We start from the raw sequence: 27429 nt of genomic DNA on the forward strand, positions 1-27429 counted from the left end.
TCAAGGGGCCATCATCAGTAAGTGTACCTCCTAAATATTCTCATTTAAACTCCAATTTAAAAAAAAATGAAAAGCTAATATGCCAGTCCATACGGGGCAGAATATACAGTAAATGATATCTATGCTGTTTCTACGAATGAGCAGAAATATGTGCTGCACTGGTACTCCAGAGCCCCCAGGACCTGCAGGGTATCATTCCACCTCAGTCCCATAATTACCTAAATTGGGGTCATCATCGGTTCAACAAATGCACCTGGAGTTTTGGCCGTAACTCAGTTGCTAATTGAGCTGTGCAATAACTGTGAGGTGGCGTTCGCACAGTAAAATCTGTGGCTGTCTTCGGATCGAGGAGGCGACAGCGCCAACCTGCTCTTGCTTTTCTGTTCTATTCAGCAGCTCGTTTACCAAATTTATCCGTTCATTTCCAATGCGTTGACGATTGTGTTTTGTGTCATTGTTTACATGCAGGAGTCAAGGAACCATTCAAAGGAATCGTAGCAAAGTCTTACTGCTAATCTCCGCATTTTTCTCTTTGTGTAATCATACCTATTCTGTGCTTCATATTTTGACTATGGATACACATGATTAGATGATTGGATGTACATATTCATACTGCACAAATATACAGTGAGCTCCATAATGTTAGGTAGGCTCTGTATGATTTGACTCTGTATGCCATTGTTTTAGATTTGTAATCAAACATTTCACACGTGGTTCAAGTGCAGATTCTCAGCTTTTGTTAAAGGAAAAGGGTCATGTGGACAAATGAGAAAATACTCCCTGGTCTATGGGTCACAGATTTCAAGCGGTCATTGTATGCAAAGTATATGCGCCAAAGCACTAAATATGCCTACTTTCATTTACATAGATTACATAAGATGTCCCAAGCATTATGGTGCCCTGAAATGAGGGGTATGTATAAAAAGTGCTGTAATTTCTACATGGTGAATCCAAAGTGTATAAAATGCTCTGAAATAAAAACTGAGAATGTGCACCACATGTGAATTATTTGATTACAAATCTAAAATTGTGGAGTGCAGTGCCAAATCAAGAAAAATCTGTTCCAAACGTTATGGAACTCACTGTATATATGTAGCAAGTCGCTCTGGGTAAGAATATGCTCAATGCCAGTAATGCGGTTACTAGCTCAGATTTGTAAATACAGTCCTCCTGATGACTCTCTTGGTTGCAGACCTGTTAGTCATTTTCATAAAAGTATGAATATGTATGACTGTACTTTGCTGGTGGCCATCTCCAAGGGCCAGCAGCTGTTGATTTTCTGATTCGCTTGTAAATCCCGGTTAGTTCACTCATCCTCTCTAATGACACCCATACAGTAAATGGGTGATGACCTCACAGCGATTTCAACCCAGGGTTACCTTTGTCGTGGAGTTCTCGTGTTGCTCTTTTTTGTATTATTATGGTCTCTGCTGCAGACTGACCCCCCCCCCCCTCCCTAACTGGACAGCATGTTGCCATGGTGCTGTAATGGGGGAAAACTCTGTTTTCCAGAAAGGTGAAGGGACTCTGTCGCATGATCTAATTTGTCTCAAAGCCAGTAAAGTAACAGTAGTGATCTACAGCATGCCTCTGTCACCACTTAAACGGTATCTGACAGTATAAGTTACCTGTATATCATTCGCTCTTGTGTAATGGGGTGGGTGGTCATGTCGGGTGCATTCTCTCCATGTAAAATAATAACAGGAGTATGAATTTGACTTTGTGCTGAAAGAAGCCAGTGGGTTTTGGGTTTTATTTACATCTCTGGAGCTGAGCTCTATTTAAGGAGGCCGTGTGATGCAGTCCATAGATTGGCCGACACTCAAACCGTATTTAAATCTCCCTGCATGACCGGGGGTTTGATTCCACCCCATGACACTTTCTGTACTCTGTCTGTAACCGTCTCCGCTTTCCTTATCTGAATTAATTGGTCTCAAACTTATTTACTTCTGGTCTCTAATGACTTTTTTACTTTCTATTTGCCTGTACTCCATACCCCTGTGCGTGCCTGTACTCCCCTATGTGTGCCTGTACTCCCCAGTACTCCCCTGTGTGTGCCTGTACTCCCCAGTACTCCCCTATGTGTGCCTGTACTCCCCTGTGTGTGCCTGTACTCCCCTGTACTCCCCTGGTGTGCCTGTACCCCCTCTCCTGGTGTGCCTGTACTCCCTGTACTCCCCTGTGTGTGCCTGTACTCCGCTCTGTGGTGCCTGTACTCCCTGTACTTCCCTGTGTGTGCCTGTACTTCCCTGTACTCCTGGTGTTGCCTGTTACTCCCTGTACTCCCTGTGTGTGCCTGTACTCCCCTGTGTGTGCCTGTACTCCCCTGTACTCCCCTGTGTGTGCCTGTACTCCCCTGCGTGTGCCTGTACTCCCCTGTACTCCCCTGTGTGTGCCTGTACTCCCCTGTACTCCCCTGTGTGTGCCTGTACTCCCCTGTACTCCCCTGTGTGTGCCTGTACTTCCCTGTACTCCCCTGCGTGTGCCTGTACTTCCCTGTGTGTGCCTGTACTCCCCTGTACTCCCCTGTGTGTGCCTGTACTTCCCTGTACTCCCCTGCGTGTGCCTGTACTCCCCTGTACTCCCCTGTGTGTGCCTGTACTCCCCTGTACTCCCCTATGTGTACCTGTACTCCCCTGTGTGTGCCTGTACTCCCCTGTACTCCCCTGTGTGTACCTGTACTCCCCTGTGTGTACCTGTACTCCCCTATGTGTGCCTGTACTCCCCTGTGTGTGCCTGTACTCCCCTGTACTCCCATGTGTGTGCCTGTACTCCCCTGTACTCCCCTGTGTGTACCATCAGCTCTGGGAATGACACGCTGGTCTTGCTTGGCTCTTGCTGCCCTGTGGTTTAGGAAACAGGCTGTCAGCACCTTTCCCACTAGGCGCTAAGTGGGATCTGCAGAGGTGGGAACATCTCCGTCCTCTCCCCCCGCGCTCCGCCTCTCTCCTCTCAGGCTCCGGGACGGGAGCGCCGCCTGGCCAGATGGACCTTGGGTCCGGCCCTCATTCCCCATCCCAAAATGCAGGAGAAACCCTTACTGTATGTACGTTGTCTCTGTGATGACTGATTGTGTTCGGGCTTAATTCTGACACAAAACAGGCCCGCTAATAATGACATGTGAACAATGCGAACGACCTACTCTGAAGGCATGCAGAAATGTACAGTATGATGTAGTATTCACCCTTTAAACGGCTATTGAGAATATACTATAAATGATTTTCCCATGTACAGATATTATAGTTTTTAGATATCAAGCTTTCAATACAGCTCAAAATCTCACAACTTGTTTAAGAGCTGGATTCACTGGAGTTCACTTGCTCTTGAAGTGCTTTGTTTAAACTTTTTTTTGACAAGATGTCTATGTAATTGCTTCCGGTAAACAAAATAGTTTAATTAAAATTCAGCCTTGGAAGTGCAGTATGTTGACAGAGCAATTTGAAAGAGCAGCTAAAATATCTCATCTGTTGTTCAGGCAGGGTGCATCTTGTGTCCAGGGTAAAAATTAATCAAATAACCTGTACAAATAATCACATTCCAGAAACATCCAATCAGATTTAGCCTGGTAAACTTATTTGAATTCACAGTATGTCCTGCTAGGAAAAAGTCATTTTCCCTTTATATCTTGTAAAAAATGACTTCTGCACATCTGAGAGTAAGTCGAGAAGACATTATTTTGAATGTAATACCAGTTAACAGTGTATTGAGTAAACTCTCATATAGTTACCACTTGCATGTTTCACATTTATTTGTGCTAATGTTTTGCTGAAAGACCTTCAGTCAGAGCATTAAAGAACAAGCAATGTCCAGTTGCAGTGTCACGTACAATCACATGACCGGCCAAGACCACGTCCAAAAAAGGCTATAGTGGGCGGGGTTACCTCTAACCGCTACTCCTGTCGTTAAGCCCTCCATGTGGGCTGTTACTGATGCAGTCCCTCTTTGCAAAGGACAAAGATAGACCACAACAGCTACTAAATACACAACATTAGCAAATATAAACTCCGCCACATTTTAATAAAGAACATTAATTAAAATACATCGAGCGCAATTTACAGTGGCCATGTTGACATGGCCTCTTTTGATTATCATCTTTCTAATTTATTGCTGTTATTATCACTCTGTCAGGTCGCTCTTGCTCTGTAAAGTATTTTATAGGGAAGCGCAATTGAAGTCTAACGCTGTCAGTGGTTACAACTGTGCAATTAGGGTGGTGTTCCCCCCTGTTTCTGTTGAGGTTTGCCAGGAAACAAAAAGGCGAATGTAAATTACTTGAAGTGGGTCTTCATGATGTTGTTATCAGCTCTAAATAATAATAATAATTATTATAACTAATAATAATAACAATTATTATTATTAAATTATTATATATAGCAGACTGTCAGCTTTCATTTGCAAGTATTTGCATCCATACCAGGTGAACCATGTAGGAAATGCAGCCCTTTTTATACATAGTCCCACCAATAAGCTGCTCAGCTGTTGCCAACTGTGTGTTGTTGCATCATTCATTCATGCACAAGAAAACTAAGAGCTGATTCTGGGTGTGGAATTTGCATTTGGAATCTGTTGCTTCTGTGTCTCAACATAAGGATCAAATAAGTGTAAATGCCAGGAAGGCAGGCCATCACAGGTGGAAAAATCAGAATGAATTGATCAGAGACATAGCCAAAACATTGGATGTGTCAAAATCAACTGTTCAATACATGGTTAAGAAGAAAGAACACACTGGTGAGCTTAGCAATAGCAAACAATCTGGTAGACCACAGAAGACCACTGTAATGGATGACCAAAGAATACTTTCAATTTTGAAGAGAAATCCCCTATATCAAATGTTGAACGGATCAAGAACTCTCTCCAGGATGTCAAATTAATCACAGATGTGTTAAAGACTAAAATAAAGAGAAGATTACCCCAGCATAACCTCAGAGGTAAGCCTCAAGGACAGAATGGCCAGGTTCGAGTTTAAGTACTTTACATAAACATTGTATTTCTGGAACAAACTTATGGACAGACGAGATGAATATTAACCTGTGCCAAAGTGATGGAAAGAGAGAAGTGTGGAGAAAGAAAGGAACTGCTCATGATCAAAAGCACACCCCTCATTTAGAAGGGGAATGAACCCTACCTCACCCTACCCCACTACCTCACCCTGCCTTGCCCTACCCACCCCGCGCCACCCTACCCCCCCTTCCTCGCCTACCCCACCACTGCCCTACCCACCCCGCCCTCACCCTACCACCCCGCACCTCACCCTACCCGCACCTCACCCTACCCCCACCCCACCTCGCCCTACACCCACCCTTGATGACGTGACTACTGACAGCAGCAGCAGGATGACTTCTGAAGTGCACAGAAACATCTGCTCATATCCAACCAGATGCCTCAAAACTCACTGGACAGCGCTTCACCTTGCAGTAGGACACTGACCCCAAACATGCTGCTAAAGCAGCCAAGGACTTTTTCAGGGCCAAAAAAGTGGAATGTTCTTGACTGGCCAAGTCAATCACCCAATCTGAATCCAACTGAACATACGTTTCACTTGCTGAAGACAAGAGTGGAAGCAAAAAATCACCCAAAACAAACAGGAACTGAAAATGGCTGCAGCACAGGCCTGTCAGGGCATCACTGGGGAAGATACCCGGTGTCTGTTGATGTCTATGTGTCGCAGACTTCAGGCAGTCATCGAATGCAAGGAATTTGCAAACAAGTACTAAATATGAGAACTTTATTTCAGATTATGTGAATTTGTCCAATAACTTTTGCTCTATGGGAGACTATGTATAAAAAGGGCTGTAATTCCTACACTGATCAACCAATATGGATACAAATACCTTGAAATGAAACCTGACATTCTGCATCTTCATATTCATAGTTTTATTTCAAATCCAATATGCAGGAATACAGAGCCAAAACAACAAGAAATAGTGTCATTGTAACTCAATTTAACTGTTAACGCAAAAGTACTGGGACAGTAATTCAAATTAAGCAATGATTGCGAGGCAAATTTCAGAATTAATATTTTGTGACTTTTGTTTAACATATATTGAACTATATAAACAACCAATATGGCAGAACTGTTCCAACATCTTTGCATTTAACCCAGCTGCTGTAGGTGTGGTTGCAGTAATTATGTGCTTATGACAATGGTTATAATACATGCCACAGTAGCACTTAAGTTGTTGAGTGCTGTGTAAGATTTACCAGCGAAAGTATTACCACAAAGACATTTATTAATTAACAAGATTAGCTACATCTTGGCTTCAATGTGGTGCTGCTGTCATCAGATTAGAGGGGAATTCAAATGCACTGAGGCATAAACTAGTCTTATAGATCATGGAGGGTGACCAGACTGCAAGAAATGCACTGGGTGCCTGTGGAAGTGAGGACTGCATCTGGGGTCGTAACGGGAGTGCAGGAGAGAAAAAATGAGTGGGCGCCAGTGCTAACACAGCAGAATATAATGACTGGGCTGGAATATAGCTATCATAGGACGAAGTAAAATAAACAAATAATGATGGTTCTTATACAGAGAGACTAAAACAGAGAGACTGGGTTTAATGCAAAGAGACTATAACGCAGTGACTGGGTTCTAATGCAGATGGTCTAGAACACAGTAACTGGGTTTAATACAGAGATACTAGAACGCAGTGACTGGGTTCTAATGCAGAGGGACTAAAGTGCAGTGATTGGGTTCTAATGCAGAGAGTCTAGAACGCGGTGACTGTACTGTAAAGGAGTCACATCCATCACCGTTGTGACGGCCCTCTGCTGTGGATGTAGTGACTTTACCAGAGCTCCCGTCTCAGTTTGGCGGAGTGCATTATGACAGAACAATCTGATTACGGAGCCCTGTGTGCAGACTGTGAGCGAGCACTTCGGCACAGTTCTGCGTGTGCCGACAGCCGCCGGTAAAACCGTACGCGAGCCTGTCTGGAGCCTTGAAACAATTACCCATCTTTTGATCCGGCGTTCCCTGTATCTTATTTTTTATTGGGATAACGCTCCCTTGTAATCTGAGCTGTGCAGCTGGACAAACAGAAGCTCCAGTGTCATAATACAGTGTAATGCCAGCTCAGGCCTGGGTCATTAGCCAGACTGCCCCATGCCAGCTGGATTATCCTTATCTGATAGGTCATTGATCCTAATCCTGCTCTGCAACACTGATGCAGCCCTCAGTGGCTGGAACTCGCCTATATACTCACACACGCACGCACGCACGCACGCATGCATGCACGCACACACACACACACACAGAGTATCACAATGCTATCACATCTGTATTAAGGCTTAGGTAACAATCTTCTCTCAGAGCAGTACTATGTATCAAAGTACAGAGTACCACAATTGTACTAAGTTACAACGGTATTAAATCACACACCGCCTCAGCTGTATGAAGTCCTGGTATGCTTTTGCGACTGTGATCCCTTAGCTGTTGGAACACAGCGCATATCTTGAAATTGCAGACCTGTCAGTGTGATATCACAACTGTTCTAAATCTCAGTGTTCCAAAATCATCACAGAACTCTGAGAACATTCCTCACAGAACTAGTTGAAAGCAGTCATTCAACAGCAATGCAAAAGCCTGTCAGAGAGAGATGTTATTTTTCTATTTAATTTAGGCAGAAGTAGGCCAGGAGTCCCAAGAGATTTGAATTCTGGAGGAAAGATCAAAGTGGGGAGTCAAAGACTATATTTGAACTGGTCTCATTTGTCTACCACAAACTAAGAGGACACATCATTGTAAGCCTGGTCTGTGAGCTCACGCAGTAAAACACTGTGATAGGTTCAAGACATTGAGCCGTTAATAACAGGTGATCGCTCGACCCATTTTGAGGTTAAAGATGCTCTCATCACTGTGCCCCGCCTGGTACCATATTTGATGCTAAAACTGTGTGATGTAATACTTGTGACACTCACAAAACACACAGAAACACACACTCCCTGCCCGACACACAAAAAGAGGCAAGTGTAAAGTTGTGTAAACTGACACGTGTCCTCTGTGCAGTCAGTAAACACCTGCGTAACCGCCTCCTACTTAAGCGACCTATCGGATTATTCAGCGGCCTCATTTAAATGTTAATGTCAGTTCCTAACTGAGATGGTTAGCCTGGCCAAGTGCCAAGTTTCACGTGAGCACAGTAGCCCGCAGCAACTGCACCCCCAGATTTGCAGTCTTGGTTCACGCGAGGACTACTGGACTTCCCGCGCCATACGCGTTTGATTTTCCTGTGTTTGCCATGCTGCGATTTGAAACGGTGTCGGCTGGCATGCTTTTTAAAATGTTTACCAGTTTATCTGACCCATCGAGGTCACTTGTGAGGGAAAGAATATCAGAATATTCACTATGTAGGCTACCGGGGACAAAGATAACAAGTGCACAACACTGACCCCTTGTTGGTTTTGGAAGAATAATTTCATAAAGGCTAAATATTTGTGCAGCACAACAATTGCTTGTATCCGCAAGCTGTGCTAACATCGCAGCTACTAATCAGTGTACTCATTACTTATGCAACCGCATCAAAGATGGTGATTGACATAGGAAAATGGAGTGTACCACAAGCACATTTAGGATGTATGTTTTATTTTTACAATTAGCTCTTTAGTTAAAACTGTCCTCAAAATGGACTGTCAGTTTTTTAATTCACGGTACATCTGCCAGTTTTCCATTGTATTTTTAATCGCAGTATGTAGGCAAATACACGCTACGATAAAATGCGCGGCAAGAGAGTTTCACACCGTACTGCAGAAAAAAATCCCGGGCCTCGATGTCACGGGAGTTTTATTCACATCGGTCTTAACAAGGTGTTGATCTCTCTAACAAAATGGCATCGATACCGTAAACAAACACGCACATAGTCCATCAATTATTAATGTTCCTCTGTGTCCACTGCATGCGAACGCACTTAAAGTGGAGTCGCAAGCATACTGTACAATGTCTGAGAAAATTATCTTTGTTTGCAAAGATATTGAGGGCATGCCAAGCACTGCCATTAGACGATACAAAATGGAATAAAACCAAAAGCCCATACATCTCAATTGTTCCTCTGTTTTCCCACCCTCTCGTAGTTGCTAAGAGCTCTTTGGTAATTCAGATGAATCCTGCAGGTGATGTGCCAAGCCAGCATGCTGCACCTGGACGTGTGGACCCCGGGGAGGGGGACGTTCCTCTCGCCTGGCCCGGCTCGGTCGCCTGGACCCCTGGGCCTGATCCGCCATCGTAAGGCATGCATGCCGTGTGCTGTGCACGTGTGTCCGCCGTCCCGAGCTGGGCAGCCAGGGTAAAGCCACTCCGCCGACCACAGCACCGCCATGTTTTAATCACTTTCAGTGTGTGAGCTTTAAAAGTGTGTGTGTGTGTGTGTGTGTGTGTGTGTGTGTGTGTGTGTTGTTTGCATGCATTCAATTCAGGGCTTAAGCCATCAAAGTTAACTTGTACATAATGTATGTACATAATACAGGTAAGCAATCAAGATTTTGTTAATTTACCTGAAGTGAATTAATCAGTTATTTTCTCACAAATTATTTTATTTATTTATTTATTTATTTATTTATTTTTAATCTAGGTATGGGTATAACCTTGGTTATAAACACTTTAGTACAATCTAATAATTTTACTGCACGGAGTAGCAATTATATTTTGTTTCCATAAAATAGACTAATTAATATTGAATTATGCTACACTTTGTGGACAGTAAATAAAAGCAAGTAAAACTAAAATCAAAGTAAGTATATCTGCATCAGTATGCACAGATATGCACAATACACACTCAATCAATATATAATTCGTTTTTTACAGTACTAAGTCCTAAACCGCTTGCTAAGATGCGGTGGCACTTTTCCTGAATTTTTGAAATCATTTCTTGTGTAACTGAAGCAACAGCTCACACACACACACATACGCACGCACGCACGCACGCACGCACACACATCCCATTCACAGCCTTTTCTCAATCGGTCACGTGCAGCGAGTGTATCCATTTACCCTGACTGGGTGCTCCGCAGGTAGACCTGTGTGTGTACCGTAAACACTTCAGAAAACAGTATTCCCTTTCTCATTAGGTGGTCCGCAAAAAACGAACTGATTGCATAAACACTTTCACCCACCTGCTCACGCTAAATGAATTACACCAGCTGAGTGGATGAGTGGGTTCTAATTGGGGCACAACCAATCAGCATCTGGACTGTCATTTGTAATTTTGATTAGACCTTTCAAAAAGACGACAGCCGTGGCGAGGTTCCAGCGGCTGCGCTCGCGTGCGGGGTTTCGGGAGGGCAAAGCGGAGGCGCTCAGGGTCAGCTCGCCTGCTGCTGAACCCAACCCCGAAAGCTCTGAGTACGTCCCCCGTCTAAGGCGGATGGATCTGCGCTCGGAGGTGAACCTGCAGGTGAGAAAAACGTGCGCCATTTCCTGGTTGAGTTACAAACCGTGAGTGGTCACGCACAGTGAAGGCCTGCATTTGTTTTCATGAAGCAGTCGAGAATTTTTTTCATGGAGAAAAAACTTGCGCTAACTTGTAGAAGTGTACTGAGCTAGTTTCTGGGTGCCTGCACTGGTAAGATTCACAGAACTGCACATGGCAATAAACAAAGCCGGACAAGTGCAGAAATCTAACAGGGTGATCTCAGATTTTTAAATTTCCTGTTTTGGCTAACAGTGTGCAGAGAAACCCGAGCACTCCATTAAAAAGGGACAGATATATACGGATGGCCCAGAGAGGGGGAGGGATTCAGGGTTCAGGGTCGGGGTGGCTGAGAACATCCAAGGGAACCATCGGCTGGGTAGTAACTGGAGAAGAACGAGGCACATATGAGATCAACCATTTTAAAATGGACAATGCTGTAGACTTGAAGGTCAGCTCAAGCGCTTACAAAGATTGAATATTTGAGACCTATATGGCTATCTCTGGAGAGGACGTTGTGTATGTGAACGTTGGGTTTTCTCGCCTAAATGAGGTTGTTTGTGGCAGCTGATCCTTCAGCCACCGGTTGACCATGCTGTGTGTACTCTGGTGCTACCCCACATCCCAGGCACTCACGTGTATGCACACCTCGTACAGATCCATCGATCCATAAATGACCGTCTCTCACCGGTGAGCTGCCGTCTGGGGGGGCGGGGGGGAGATGTGGACAGCAACCAGAAGCGGTACGCTAGCAGGGGCAACCTTGGGTGAGAGCGTGGGGACTGAGCTCCAGCTGCTCCAGCTGCATATGGTCCAGCGGCTTTTTTTGCCAACCATGTATTATTGTGCAAATAGTGCTAATTAACAATAAATTAAACAAAAAGCGCTTTTGTGTTTTAAGTGCTTAATTTGCACCGCAGGAAGTCGTTTGAACTGCAGTCCAGATGAATTCGACCCCTTGGAGTGTGAAGAGGATAACGAGGGGCCTCTTTTGATTCTCTCTTTTGGGGGAGGGGGGGTCACTCAGGGTCTGAACACACTCAGGATTGGCACGTCTGAAAGCCGAGATTTTATATTGTCCTTTGGACATTCAAATGCGCAAGCTGTTTGTGAGAGGAGGTGAAGGTCTATCTGAGAGCCAAAACTCGAGTTGGGCAAATTGTTTCCTACCTCACGAAAGGGCGGAGGAGGGAGGCGAGGACCCCTTTTAACACTGACGGAGGCCCTAGAAGACGCAAGGCTGAGATGCTGTTCACGGGAGCTGGGATGTTCACGCGTGCGCCGTTTGTTGTAGACCGCCACCCCCGCGTGCGCCCAGAAGACCGCCGGTGTGGGAGAACCCGCTTGCCGTGGCCCTAGTGGAACAGACTCGCGCGTGCGCGAACCGCCCGGACGACGGAAGAGGCCTGCGCTGACTCTGCACTGCTGCAGCTCGTTGTGGAACTGCGCTTTTTTCCTTCACTGGAAATTACCTTGGGTTTCTGACCTGGCCATCGCACCGCATCGATTAAAAAAAAGCAAACAAAAAAACAACAACCCTACATTCATTACCGCTAGCTTTCTCCTTTTCCCTGACTCTTTTTTTTTTTTAAAGACACCCCCCCCCCCGTCCCCCAAACTCCCATGTGCTCAGGGGTGGGATAAGAGCGATCACAGATTGATCGCATCTCCCATCAGGAAGAGAGAGTCCTGGGGTGGCCCCAGCTTTCGCAGCCTCCGTTCAAAAGGACACTGCAGGTGGCTCTGTTGTGTCAGATCTCAACAGGGTGAAATTACGCAGTGCATGTTCACATGTTTGCATGCCATGCAGAACAGACGCGGTCTGATCGTGCACAGTACAGGCCTCGCACACAAGGTGTGTGTGCGTGCGTGTGTGTGCGTGTGTGTGTGTGAGGCTGAGGCTGGATTGTAGCTTCAGTTGCGGTCTTTCCTGTTGCTAAATCCTGTTGCGTCTTGCTCTGCTGTGTGACCGAGTTTGCCTGGGGTGGGAGTGCTATGGAAAGCGGATCGATAAAGATGTGGAAAATTTAAGCTGTGACACTTAAGGAGAATTCACTTGTATGGACACACACATACACACAGAACAGGCAAGAGATTGCATACCATGATGAGACCAATTGGGATTCATCACAATATTTACGGCTACATATTTGAGCTTGAATTTGTGAATGACCGATCCCGCTGCCATCACACATTCACTTCCTCCAACCTCCATTTAAAGCAACTTTTCATTTTCTGAATCATTTCAAGGATCCCGGCTTCAAAACAAGACATCATCACCTCCAGATTGGTACAGTGCAATTTGGCTGGGGAGTATAGAAAATAGGAACATTGTCATGGACACTTTTACACCAGTAGCTGGTTGCTGTACAAGACGAACTGGTTCACAATAATGGGCATTTGTCCAATGGTCACCTTCCTGCTACTGGTATAGAATGCATGTGGAAAAATTCAGTCACCCCATTCAGCTGCCCTAAGTTGTGTGTCCTATAAATATATTAACGTTACACAGGTTGGGATGAAACAGATACTGTTAAAATAGAAAGACACATGAATTGTCTTCAGAAATGCATTACCAGTTTTCTGGGCTGATGATGTGAAAAACAGAACTGTGGCCAATGTCTGGTTGGCTACTGGGTGAACTTATGCATCAGGACAGCCCTGCAGGCTTCATAAAACCGTACCTTTGGGTCCATATGCATGTTGCACAGTAGACGGCTATGTATGTTTTGTGGTAATACGTGCACAAGCACCTGCACAAGTTTCCATTGTCTAAAACAGGTTGACTTCCGCTAGGACGCCATCTAACAGCAAAACAACCCTTCCGTAACAGAAAAGAAAAACGTTTTGCAGTTACCTTCTAAGCAACACGTCCTCCATAGTCCTGAGTGGGTCATGACCTCCTCGTTCTTCTTGCTGGTCTCGTTCTCGCTGACTGTTTTTATCTTGCACACGCCGCGCGAATACAACCAGTAGTCTGTGCCCACTGCGATGGTCATGAGACTGAAAGCGGCGAAAGCGCCGACAGTGGTCAATAACATCTGAACTCCGCGGTCAAACAGACCCATATTTCCGCATTCCATGAAAGGGGGGCCCCCTTTCCTCTTGACGTAGAGGAAATAAATATTTGAAAATTGACGGGACCAAACCAAACTAAAAAAATGGGATATATTTGATTGAAAGGAGGGGGAGGGGGGAGGACGTGGAAGGAACCGTATGGTTGCGACTGAGTGAGCACAAAAAGAGAGAAAAATATGGAAAGTGTAATAGATGCGGATGTTGAAAGGGAGGGAAGTATTGTTCTCTGTGTTTGTTTGCTTTCTTAATCAAGTATATGCTATTCCAAACGATAAGAATACTGACTTACTAGTAGCCGCTAATCTAGGCTATTTCTAGTAGAGCTATGCCGACTACAGCTGTGCCTACAAAAAGCTGCTAATTCCAAGAGACTATAATATAGGCTATTCAGTATTCACAACATGTAAGGTAAAGTGCAGTTTAAATAAAAGCAAAAACCTTGGAGAACCTCAACCCAAATGCACTTCAAATGGTCGAAAATGGCAGGTTTTCGCAATGAGGCATCAATTTGTCTGTTTAATCGCAATATTAACAATTTAACTCACGCGCATTAGCGGCAGACTGTCTGTTGATGTGTACATATGTGCAGATACGTACAGCTCTGATTAAAGCGTTGAATTCACATTAAATGGTAGCGAGAAGGGGGGTGGGGTGAGGTTGGAATAATGGCAGGCTCATATGGACTACAATTTTACCCAGCACGTCAATATTTTTTTTAGGAAAGACGGTAAACGATTTGTATCACTTGTTTGTCTGCCTATACGTATATATTTCTGTGTAAGAATCCTTTAACCTGACAGATTTTGCCTCGGTATTTGTGAATCTTAAATGTGTCTGTCTATACTTCTAATTACGATGGGGAAACGGGGAAAGAGCCAGGGACGGGAAAATGAAGGGTAGGGTTAAATCTATTAAAATATATAAATCAACAGAAACGAGTCCAGTTAAACGAACAAAAATAATCCCACGGATTAAACATACACAAATAAATTAAATATTATGAGGCTAACATCAATTTAATTGGGCAACGTAGGAATGAAGAAACCATCCCCAATAAATAAATAAACAAATAAAAATACGGATAAATTAAGAAAAAAAAAAACAAAGAATAAAAAAACAACCGCTAGTTTTCCTTTTTTCTAAAATTCTGATCTCCAGTTTCCATATGTAGCCCCTAGCTCGTGGAAGGTTTCCGCCGAAAATGGGGATCTGCTGTCGAAAGAGATACCGTTGCCGATCCGGGGAGAGCGGGGTGCATCCAGCAAGGCAAGCCGACCATTACTCGACATAGGGCCGGGAAGATGAGGAGGAGGAGGTGGGGGCACCGCCGGAACCGTTCCCCGCCTGTAGTACTGCTGTTGCTGCTGCTTGGATATCCAGATCCACAGCGGTTGTATCACACCCAGAACCGACTCGCTTGCGTAGCCTCTGCGCCATGTAAAATAAACAATATATATATGCTAAACGAAATAAAAAATTAAAAGAAATAAATAAAAAAAGGACAGGAATTGAGCAATCCTTTTCTGTGCCTCCGTTCCCCCCCTGGTCCGTTCAGAGAGAAGTAGAGAGGTAGGGAGGGGGTAGATGAGGAGGCTGAGGTGGAGAAGAGACGATCTTCGGCAAGGGAACGCCACGGCACGCCAAACAGACACCACCAGCTTGAGAGCGGTCGAGGGGGACACAGATGAGAGCCAGTATATTCTGCTTGTCAGTGTCAGCACTGTGCCTTTGATTCTGTTTTCTCTTTTCAGGACGATGGCTCTTCTCAATGTATCTGTGGAAAAATTCCCCCGCGCTCTTTTTATTATTCTTTTTTAAATGTATTTTTTCGCACGGACCGCGCACCGCACTTCGATTGTAGACCCCCTCCGCCAAGCGCGTGTTGCTGGAAAGATATTAAAGATTTTAATTCCATTTCTGGAGGGGCGGGTGAGGTGGGGGTGGGGGTGGTGTGTGTGTGTGCGCGTGTGTGTGTGTGCGTGCGTGTGTGTTGTGCAGGGGGTGAGGGGTGGCTGGTGGATGTTTTCATGAAAAGAAGGAGATGTGGGTTAGTATTAGTTGGCTAAAGGAAAACATGAGACTTTATTCGTGTAATATATCTGTACATTGCAAGTGGTTACGCTGGTGGTTAGGTTATCGCCTCCCCCACTTTTTTGACAACTGTTCGGTTTCCCTGATGATCTCCAGTTTACTCCTAAAATGAATCCCCGATTGGACGCGTGGAGCTGTCGCTTATTTTGTGCGTGTCTGCCTATCTCTGTCTGCTTGTTCTTATCTTCAGATTCCTCTGCCGTCAGGCACGTACTTCCAGAAGTGACAGTTTTTCTTTCTAGTTTTTCCCAGTTTGTTTAATTGCTTAATTATTCATCCGTCAGCTATACCTAACCACAGTCGTAATTTCCCATTTGATAATATTTGAGGAGCTATTTTTTAATGGAAAAACAAAAATATTTATTTTGGAATTCTTTCTCACCCTGGCTTTGGCTGTTGAAAGACGTTTTGCTATTTCACACAATGCATAATTACTACTGTTAGCCATTTGTTTGCTGTTGCCGCTCAGCCGCACTGCGCAGACATGATGTCTGACAAGTCTGAACCAGTAAGCCCCCAAATCTACCAGGATTTCTGGGTACACTCTGTCCTTGTGCGTGTGGTCGGTTCTCACGGTGCTGAACGGACAGCTCCTTGCAATGCCCACCAGCTCCGTTTAGTCCTAGCTCGTGTCTCCCCCTCGCTTTGACTCGCCGCACTTACAATCGAACGTGTGTCCCACTGGCTTTTGCCGAATAAATAACTAGGGGAATTTCATAGGAGTACAGTGTAACAATAGAAGTTTTATTATTTAAAAAAAATATTATTTTAGATAAAATGATAGCTCTGATGAAAACATTTTCCTTCTTAAACACAGCGACCTTGTCTGCTACCAGTTTGAATTTACGACCAGAAAGAACCCCTTTTAATACCCTATTTTACAGCTGTCCTTTTCCACATCTCTCTCTCTCGCTCTCTCTCTCTCTCTCTCCTCGCATCCCCTCTTGATAACAGCTTACACTTCTGTGGTTCAAACGACAGAAGCAACATTGCCTCAATATATTTTGCTGCAGTATTTAGCACATTTATACAACGCACATGCTCTAATTGGCCTGCTTTGGATGTAGAGTTAATCATTTTTAAAATGACTAACATTTTCCCTATTCAGTAAGTATACAATAATCGAATTTAAACCCAAATGCCGTTATTTGTACAAATTTATTAACGTAGAATATTAAAAAATGAGAGCAGCGAACACACAAACGTCACTTCGCTTTCTTTTTGCTTCAAGCGACCGATCCAGCATTAGGATTACGACGACTATTTCCTTTTTACAACAACAATTAAGTTAAAATGTAAACTGCTTTCAAGTCAATCTTCCAACGGCGGAAACCAGCCTTACCACCCCCGCTGATGGAAGTAGTATCTTTCCGTTTCAGTTCATGGGGAAATTGTGTTTATGTTTATTTGGCGCGCCACCTACTGGTTCATCCGTGCTAAATTTGGCTGCGGTCAATTTTGACTGGTCTTCGATCTCGTAGCCGCAACTAGCTTTCGAGACGTGAATAAACTACGCCATGCATTGGATGCTATCATGTTATGTCCGTTCACAATTTTCTTCTGTCCACAACGCGTTGCCCATAGTCATCATTGAAAACTGACGAATAGCAATGACACAAAAACACACTGGTGACAGCATAGCATAATGTTTAGGGAACTGGCTGTGTTACTGAGTTTTAGGTTCAGTTAACAAGTGGGCCGTTGTTGTTGCACCCTTGAGCAAAGTATTTCATCTAAATTGCTTCAGTAAAAATGTTCAGCTAACTAAATTGACTGCAAGTCAGAATAATTTAAGCTCTGTAAGTTGCTCTGGATAAGAGTGTTTGCTAAATGCCTAAAATGTAAGTGACAGCTTGCATATATTTGTGCTCTGAACACACTAATGACACAATACAACAGATGTGTGGGATGTAAAGATTAATGGAAAAGAAACAAGACACTGAATAGAATCAGCAATGATGATCTGCGATCGCTTATCAGCCTAGCGTACGGCTTCATCCATCGTGGTTTAGGCTCCATACAGTGGGTTACATTCTGTGCAGCATATACAGATATCTGCAGACGCGTTTGAGGTTAAGCGTTTTTGCTGAGCATTGAAATGGCGGTGCTCCAGCGGGGAACAGAACCTGCGTCGTTCTGGTTACGTCCTTCAAAGGTGCGCTGCGTGTGCGTAGCGTTTCCATGCAGCCGTAGCTGGCAGCGTGTCTCAGCGGAGGCCCCTGGCTCTGCCTCCAGGGTTCAGCAGGCATGGCTGTTTACTCACACTGATCCTGTGCGTGGATTTGGGCAGCCATTATCCACATCACCGAGGCATTAGTGACAAATGAGCAAACAGCATTGCTAGCTTTGGCCAGCAAATGTGTGTGTGTGTGTGTGTGCGTGCGTGCGTGCGTGTGTGTGTGCGTGTGTGCGTGTGTGCGTGCGTGCGTGTGGGTGGGACTTTGTGTAAGTACGTGTATATGAACGTGTGTGTGACTGTGTGTGTGTGCACCAGTAGATTCTCTCTAAAACAATGCTGGAAAGCCAGAGCAGATTGTATTTTTTACTGTGATGTATTAGGACACAGGGCAGGCCATGACCGCACCCCTTTGTTACCCTGGGTGACTTGTTATAGTCACATTATCAGTCCATGTCTCTTTTATCATCCTAAGACCCAACAATTCAGCCATATATTCCGCTATGATGTGATCTATTCTACAAGGGACATTCAATAAAAATGAAAAGAATAATATTTAAAAAAAAATATTTTCACTGCTACATGTTTTTGTCATACAAAAGAATTGTATTATGTCAAAAAATGGACATACTTTTTTCTGGCAGATCTCTGGAGGTTCTGATTGGAGTTTTCTTCACTGTCCCACAGGGAAGACGTCTTTTTTTGTGCTGTTGACCTGTAATGTCAATAGTAAAGCATTTCAAATACATTGGGAAATGTTATGATTGGATTCCCATTTGAGTGTGCTATAATGCATGGGTAAGAACCTTCTCAAAATGTAAACTTTTTAAAATGCATTCTTCCAGACAAGTTCAGCCAGATTCGCAGGCATGCGATTCAAGCAGGAAACTTCCTGCTTGAATCTCATGACGGTTATCATTTAGACATTGCTGACATTCCTGAAAATAATTAACCCAAGTGACAATTCATTAATCAAATAATTTTTAAAAAACTGGAATGATACAACTAAATAACAAAATAAGTTAATTTCTGAAGTGTTCCTTGTGACGTTAATATAACATTTAAGGGATGAGGAGGAAAATAAACTACTTTATGCTCATTTCCAAAATGTGTTCTGGGAACCAGTGATTGCTGTCCAAACATCAATGAAATACAGGATGTACATGATCAATTGCTGTGAGCTAAACTCTCCAGGAGTGCCAGTCAAGAGATAGGAACAATAAGTAGTACTTTACGGATCTCGTACTGATTAATTTTAGTGTTTGTTTTGCATTTTGTTTGTCAGTAATGAACAACAGACTCTGGGGGAGGCCCAGGTAACTGCAACTTAGCATAATAATTTTACCACATTGTCTCCATTTCATTACCTCTCTGTCCACTGGAGAGTAAAGTGCAATTAAACACTTAGCATGGCTTCTGAATTGTGTTCAAAGTGATACTATTCACATATATAAATGATCTTTACATTTAACAAAAGTTCTTGTTAACACAAATTTGTTTATTTCTAACTCATTTCTTAAAACCTACAACACCCACCTGTAATTAATGTTTTATGAACAGCCTCCAAACATCAGTTAAAACTATGAAGGCGTAGTTGATTTGTTTTATCAGTCATTTTGTTTTCCAATTTAGAAAGAGTGAGCAATATAGTTCTTTGGACAAAATTTGCAATGAATAACTACGAAAGAGTAATTTATTGTCAATTAGTGTGACTTTAATATAAAGTCTTTCTGGATGAATTATACCAGCTGATTTCGGTCTTACCCACCTCATGAAGAGGCACTATTACTGCCCTTTTTGCATATACAGTACTTGCACAAATTTCGCCAGGTTTAGAATGAATAATATGCGTTTTTATTTAGCTATCTACAGAACAGTCTGCTCTTCTAAAGGACTGCTCAAGCACAGATTTTCAGCCACAGATTTTCACAGCCCAGCCCTGTTTCCCACCAGTGTGTCCTCAGAAATCAGGCTTGGCAATTATGTGAAGTGGAAAACTGACACTAAAAATCAGATTAAACTGAAGATCTCTTTAAACCAATTTCTTGATAATGATCTTTGCTGACAAAATTAGTGCTAATTAAAAGACGGCGACACTGGGTAGTGTTTGGACTGTTCTCAGTAGGTATTCTCTCATAGGGATCTAGAGAGACAGTCAAATATTTAGTCACCACAAGCAATTATCTTAGTCTGTGTAATTTTGTGAGTTAAAATAAATAGTTTTAACTCTTATCCAACAATTCTCATAGCCAAACATAAAGGGATCTATAATAAATGTCTGTCTTTCTAAATAAAGGAGAGCAGTAAATTTAGTATCTTCTTTTAAAAAGCTTTTAAAGATGCATTTTTATAAACTGTGTAAATCTGGTATTGTCCTGTTATTGTGGTTGTTCTTTTATTGTTGGTTACTAAACAAAAAAAAAATGTTTAAAATTATTGCTGAATTTCTGTAGTTGTGCCTTTTTACATTTAATTTATATTTGCTTATTGATTGAATTAAATTATTAACTAATTATTTCATAGACAGCCTCTAGAGAAATAACAATGTTGCTACAGGCTGTGAGTTACTTGATTAAAATCCAGAAGTCCTATACAAAAACAAATAAAAAGTAAATGAACAAACAATGCTTTATTAAAGCAAACTGTGGCAAAGGTAACTTGTTGGCTCTGCCACATCACAGCAGCTTAGAACAGTGGCAGCCCATTCAGTATTACCAACTCTGAGCAGGGCGCTCGCATCCCAACCCCCTCCCTCCTTCCCCCCACCCCACCCCACCCCAGCACACCCCCCAGCAGTTAGGTCAGGACGGCTCCCCGGGGGCCAGTCTCGCTGTGAAAGCAGGCCAGGTGCTGGCGGCGTCGGGATCTGTGCCGCAGCCAGGAGCTTTTCTGTTTTCCGTTCCGTCCTTCCCTTCCTCCCTTCACGGACAGCGGCGTTACGAGACCTTCCCTCCATCTTCCCTCGTCTCGTCCTCTATCCTCTATCTCCTCAGACCCCCCCAAAAAGCTCACAAATGAACCAAGGGCAAATCCGAACCCTCCCCACCCCCACCATGCTCAGCATCTGGTGCCACCCCCCACCCCCCTGCCCACACTCCCCACCATCTGGGTCAAGATGTTTGATCTGGGGCGAGGATGCCCTTCGTTGTCGATGCTTTTCAAATATGCAGTCCTTCTCATTTCAGCTGAGACGTAGGGGTTGCTCTTACATGCCTTTCTGGAAGGTTGCAGGATTTTTGTCATGAAGCCAGGATTGATGACCTCGATGGCGTTGGGTTGGTTAAATTGATCTCCTTATCGTTCTTTTGGGGTTTGGGTCGATCGGCCTAACAAAGTTGGGTTTAGATTGTTAGCCGTGCTGATTTCAGCTTTTAATTAATTGCCTTAATGAGTTTAGGTTTGGACTGGGATCACTCACCATTAAGAGCCTGGCTTGGATTAATCACCCTTGATCACTGCCATACTGTCGATTGTAGGTCTGTCGCCTTAATGATGGCCGGGTTAGATTTTGTGTGGAAAAATAATTATGTCAGTCATTAATATTTAATTTGATTCCAGATGAATTCCAATTTGATTCCAAATTCAGTTCCAGTGCCTGAAATGGTTTCTTTCTTTCTTTCTGTCTTTCTTTGTCTTTTCTCATTCACTCCATTTGCTTCCAAGGACAGTGTAAAAATAAAAGCGTGTGCTTCCCCTATGGAGATGGCTGCTGCTTGCAGCGTGGCCAAGCTTCTCCAAGCGAGACAGCACAAGCTGGCGGCCCAGTTTGTCGAGGCTGCTCGGCTGCAGCACCGCGCACCCTCCAACAGGGGGCGCCAGAAGAGACCGCTGCTTTGTCTGGGATTGCACGCGATGGTACATGGAGTCTGGACACACCCTTGACCACAGGGATCCAGATCCCTTTCCCAGGGTTGCCTCTGGGGAGTTTTTCCTTACCGCTGTTGCCCTTGGCTTGCTCGTGGGTGTCCTAGGCCCAGAATGTCTGTAAAGTGCATTGAGTCGTTGGACCTTTGAGGAAATTGCTACACAAATGAAACTGAACTGAGTTCAATTGAATTGAAAAAACACATTCAGTAACGTCATTTGTACAGCAAGGTGTAGCAATACAGATGGAGAATGTAGAGCACAGGAACTTAAAATTGGAACTCGGAGTTAAAAGTAACAGCGCAGTTGTCCTAAATATGGCTTTGACCCAGAATGACAAAATGCATCTCTCTTTTCCTTGTTACAGAATGTGGGAATGCTGAAATGCTTGTGGATAGGCTGTAGTCTCCCCAGCTCTGCTGTCCATACTGTCTGCACTCAATGCCCATTCAGAGGTCCTAGGTCAGAGGTAAGAGGTCAGCAGCCTTTGTGTACAAGTCCATTCTCAGGGTTCTTTATTCATATGTTTTACACATTACATTTACATTTTACATATTAACTGAAGTTATCCAAGTTAAACTTGCATATCGCCAGCTAGGATCGAGCATTAAATGTTCATGTTTCTTTACATTGGGGTGAAAATAGATGATGGCTATTCGGGTTTTTCTTATTACGCTGTATAACAGAATATGTATTTTTAAACGTAGAAGGGTGTGGTCTCTGTTGCGTTGTGTGTTTTATCTACATCAATATCTATTTCAATCAAAAGTGACGCGTGTCAACCAATCACAACTTTCCTTCATTGCACATAGCAGTCAATTACAGGGAACTCGAGTAGGAAAGGCCTTTCACATGCAATCCTTTTCAGCAAAGTTTCAAATAAACTGGCTGGTCTCTAGTACCCTTCTTGCTTCCATTGTTAGCTATTGCCTGTTTGTGTGCAGTTATAATGAGCAAAAGATCAATGCTTATACAGATGCATAATTTCTGGGGACAAAAATGTGAATATTTAACATTGTGGTTCAGATAGCCAGCTTGACTGTCAGGTAGGCTGTAAAACCCCAGAATAGAACCGTGTGTGAGTGTTCCAGTTACCTAGCTATGCAGAATTTCTTTAAAACAGCTGGCTAAAGGTGACAGAACATTCAAAACACCAAATAAGAAAGTACATGACAAGATGAAGAAAGACAGGCCGAAGTTACTTGGATAGAGTTGCTTTGGCACATGGCTTGTTTAGTTTTGTCACTTGGTATTTTTGTCATTTTGTAATATGAATTATTTGGTATGCAGACAGGATAGGATTAAATTTATTTATTTTTTTAGAGATGTTGGGTGTGTGGCTTTTTATGAAGGCATTTTTGGTGAGGTATAATACACGCTCATTTGTGTATACATGTGTGTAGTTCTCAGAGTGGACCTGTGTCTGTGATCCCGTCCCTTACACTTCCTGTGCTGGTCATTCACATGGGATGAGTTTTAATGCAGCAAGTCGGGTAAGCAAACACATACCAGAATACAAAGCAGGATTCAGTCCCGCAACCTCAGTGGTGTCTAGAGCCCAATGCTGTGCGCAGTGCCAGCCACTTACAGCACTGGCAGCATCCGTGGGACTGGTGTATGCCTCAGCATCGTCGTTAGGGAGTGTGTGTGGCATGCGGCTCCTGTCCTCTCAATGTGGCACGATTGAGTGTGGTGTGTAGTGTGGAGACAGAGAGGGAGAAAGGGAGAGAAAGAGAGGGGGAGAAAGACAGCGGGAGAGAGGGAGAAAACAAGGGACTTAGAGGGAGAGAGAGAAAGTGGGGAGCTCAGGGGGACAGGCACACAATGATGTCTGCTCCCCCTTTTCAGTCCCCTCCCTTCTTCCCCTGCACCCCCCCCCCCACCCCCCCTTTGTTCTACAGGCACACTGAAAGGCCTGGCTGCCTCAGCTATCCGTGCGTCTACTCATATACCCGTCTACTACCCCTCTCTCTCTCTCTCTCTCTCCCTCTCTCTCTCCCTCTCTCCCTCCCTCTCCCCGTCTGCTCATGGATGGCCGGTCAAGCGTTCCCGCCGCTGGGAGCCGGAATGGAGGTTGAGCCGGGGTGGGATTCCTCCTCTTTTCTTATCTTTCCTGCTGAACCGATCTGTCTCCTTGCACTCCTCCCCTGCCTCCTGTCTTTATTGTTCCTTCACCGCCTCCTGGTCTCACGTGCCCCCAGCCTGCTAAGATGCCACCGCCGTCTCAACGTGTTCTTTTCAACTCTCCCTCCTCCCTCTCTCTCTCTCTCTCTCTCTGTCTCTCTCTCTGTCTCTCTCCCTCTCTCCCCATCTCTTTCATACACACATCAGCCTCAATCTTCTCTTTGTGGCCACCCCCCTTTCCCTGTGTCTCTGCAGCCCCTACCCTCGTCTGCCTCTGTCTGCTTCTCTCCCTTTATCTCCTCCCCTCGTTCTGTCCACCCCTCTTTCTCTCTTCTTGTGTCTGTCTTTATCTCTCCCTCTCTTTTCCTGTGGGCAAGCTTGGGTGCATAGTCAGTGGTGAGCTGCAGAGGGAGAATCAATATGTTTTCAATTTGCAGCAGAGACTTGCTCCCCCGCATTCTAATTAGGGCTGCGAGCCCTTTTAACTCCCAGCTAGAGAGAGAGAGAGAGAGGTAGAGAGAGAGCAAATGAGAAAGAATGAGAGGGACACAGAGGAAGAGGGGAAGAGAGATGATTGTAGTTTAGGCTTTTGGGGGGGGGGGGGGTTATTGATAAAAGGGCTAAGCTGTTGTCCTGTCAGTGAAATTAAATTGTGGGAAAGAGCCAGTGAGAAAGACAAAAGTTTGTAAAATGTTTGGTCTACGCCTTGAAATGCGAGAGGATTAACATTTTTAACCTGTTTGTTTTCAGATCAATAAAGCTCATTTGAATTAATTATTGTTGATAACACACACACACAAATATGTGCTACTGTTTTCTTATTTTCCTTGACAAATACAATACAAAATGCATAGGAAACCTAATAATCTAAGACTGAAATATCTATTTCATCCATAACCAGACACTTTCTGCTGAACTCTCACACAGCTGTTCACCTCAGCGTACCTCACGCCCTGTGCAAGAGAAAGTGTCAGGCTGTGCTCTGTTGTCTGTCATAAGTCCTCTGAAGGCCTAATAGATATTCTCAGTCTCGCTGTCTCCCCCCCCCCCCACCCCACCGCCCCCCCCCCTTTGTCTCTTGTAAAGATACAATCACATAAACATGAAATTTTACATGAAATTATACAGCATGTGAATGTTCAGGCTCAAAACTACAACGTGGACCTGCGTCGCACCTGCAGAAATTCACACAGTGCTCGCAGGTACACGACTCTGCGCAGACACAGCAGACACAAGCGGCTAACGCCTCCAGCTTGCGTAGAGAAAGCCTGCTGAACCCTTGTCATTAAAGCCAGGCTCAGGCCGGCAGACTTTGTGAAAATTGGAAGTCAAATGGAGAAATTTCTGTCATAGAAACAATTTCAGCGAAACCAAGGTAGTGGCGATAAATAAAATAACCTAGATCAGGAAGGGGGAAAAAAATTAAAAAATTGTTTTTTTGTTGAAAAATCACTACCTCAATAGCTGGATATTAGTTGATTTCTGATCAGTGAAATGGTCCACTCTGTCTGCTGCAGATGCTGGGGAAGTTTACTGCTGGACTGGCACACCCAACTGTGACTCCTAAACAGCAGTGGGAGGGGCCTGCCAAAATACAGATGTGCTGACTGCTTGGTTTCCATGGGAACAATGCCCCCCCCCCTTCCCACCATCACCACATGCATTCTCACTCTCACACACTCCAGCTCTCCTATAAATGTGAATGGGTGGCAAGCCCTCCTCACTTGTTTCACCGTGTCATGAATTGTGCGCACATTGGTGTGTGTGTGTACATGCATGTGTGTGTTTTATTTTCTGTGTTTTCCTTGTGGCCCTGACTATGTGATTGCTGCAGACGTGCGCGTATGCGTGTACACGAACGTACGTATGCGTGTTTGTGCGTGAGCGTCAAGGGACTGCGCAGTGTTGCACTGCATTTTGTATGTGTTCATCTGCAAATATTTCTCCATTGGGGACATACATTAGGCTGCGAGATATTACTTGGGTGCATGTGTGTGTGGGTGCACACGAGCGTGTACATACGTGTGTATGCATGTGTGGGTGTGTTCGTGGGCTGTGCACAAATGTCTTTCGGGCATTGTCGACTCGATTTCTCACTTTCAAATGCAACAGCACAGAGCGGAAGAGGTGGATGAGAGATGGAGGAGTGGAGGAGTGGAGGAGTGGAGGGGTGGAGGGTCATTATCAAATAGACCGGCTCTCTCGTAATAAATCAGAGCCTGCTGTTAGGGCCTGTCTGTGAGGAGCGAAGGAGAGTGAGGCACGCGTAGCACACAGCAGCGCATGCACTGCAGAGTACACTGTGTGCAGACAGACTGAATAGTGCGGTGTAGGCTGCAGGAAATGCTTGCCCCGTACACGCAAACATACGGAAATACACGTACACTAAAGCAAACATGCCTGCCGTGTGTGTGTGTGTGTGTTTATGCGCGTGTGTTTGCCTGTGTAAGAATGTGTCCCTGTTTGTATGTGCATACATGCTCCTCACGTGTGTTTCTGTGGTGAACATATACATATGGGTGTGCATGTACATGTGCGTGTACGTGCATGCATGTGTGTGCGTGTGTGTATGCATGTATGTGCGTGCGTGTGCGTGTGCGTGTGTGTGTGTGTGTGAACCTCTAAATGCAGAAACAGCGTGGCAGCGTCATGCAAGGCCATTACATTTTATATGGTGGCGTTGTAGTGCAATGGGTAAGGAACTGCAACCCAAAGGCTGCTGGTTCGATTCCGACATAGGACACTCTCATTGTACCCTTGAGCAAGGGACCTGAATTCCTTCAGTATATATCCATCTGTATAAATGGATACTATATAAAAAATTATGCTAAAGTTGTGCAAGTCGTTCTGCATAAAAACACCTGCTAAATGCCAGTAATGTACAAGCAAATACCAGCCAATGCACTGGAATCATACTGCTCTCTTGATTTCAGCACTGGCAGGGTGGACAGCTCCTTTCAGGCCATCATCTGTCCCACTCCTGCTGCCCTCACCTACTGTTGTACACACCTGTGTGCACTGCAGTGTATATTTTGAGCCGTGTTATCATGTCTACCGCTTTGGGTGCTTGTACGCCGGTCTGTCTTAATAATGTGGAACCAGCTTGAGATGATGCGTGCTTTGTGGCATGGCACATTACCCTGCTGGAAGTATCCATTTGAAAAAGGTGTAGACTGTGGCCATAAAGGGATGCACTTGATCAGCAATCGTGCTTAGGTGGCATTCAGATGATGCTGATCTGGTACTAAGGCACCTAATGTGTGCCATGAAAACATTCCCTACACCATTACACCACCACTAGACTGCTCTGTTGACAAAAGACAGGATGGATCCACGGATTCATACTATTTACATCAAATTCTGACCCTAACATTTGCATGTTGCAGCAGAGATCAAGATTTGTCACACTAGGCGACATTTCCCGGTCTTCAGTTGTCTAGTTTTGGTGATCATGTGCCCACTCGTCTTCCTGTTCTTAGATGTGAGGAGGGGAACCTGGCATGGTCTTCTGCTGCTGTAGCTCATCCGCTTCAAGGTTCAATGTGTTGAGCATTCAGAGATGCCCTTCTGTTGTAGCGCCACTGTTGTAAAGGACTGGTATTTGAGCATTTGTGGCCTTTCTGTTAGCTTAAATGAGTCTGCCCATTCACCTCTGACATCTCTCATTAACAAGGTGTGGTTGCTCACAGAACTGCT

At 44.4% G+C, this 27429-nt stretch overlaps 1 protein-coding gene across 1 annotated transcript in view; it reads right to left on the reverse strand.

The window, feature by feature from the left end:
- Positions 1–15390, reverse strand: part of LOC135243039 (voltage-dependent calcium channel gamma-2 subunit) — a 54648-nt gene extending 39258 nt beyond the window's left edge. The window contains exon 1 of the mRNA XM_064314498.1: positions 13258–15390. Coding sequence (XP_064170568.1) covers positions 13258–13483 — 226 coding nt within the window. The 5' untranslated portion in view covers positions 13484–15390. The remainder of the gene's footprint in view (positions 1–13257) is intronic.
- Between the last annotated feature and the right edge of the window lie 12039 nt (positions 15391–27429).

Source organism: Anguilla rostrata, chromosome 17, assembly GCF_018555375.3.
Source record: "Anguilla rostrata isolate EN2019 chromosome 17, ASM1855537v3, whole genome shotgun sequence".
In the NCBI taxonomy this organism is placed as follows: Eukaryota; Metazoa; Chordata; class Actinopteri; order Anguilliformes; family Anguillidae; genus Anguilla; species Anguilla rostrata.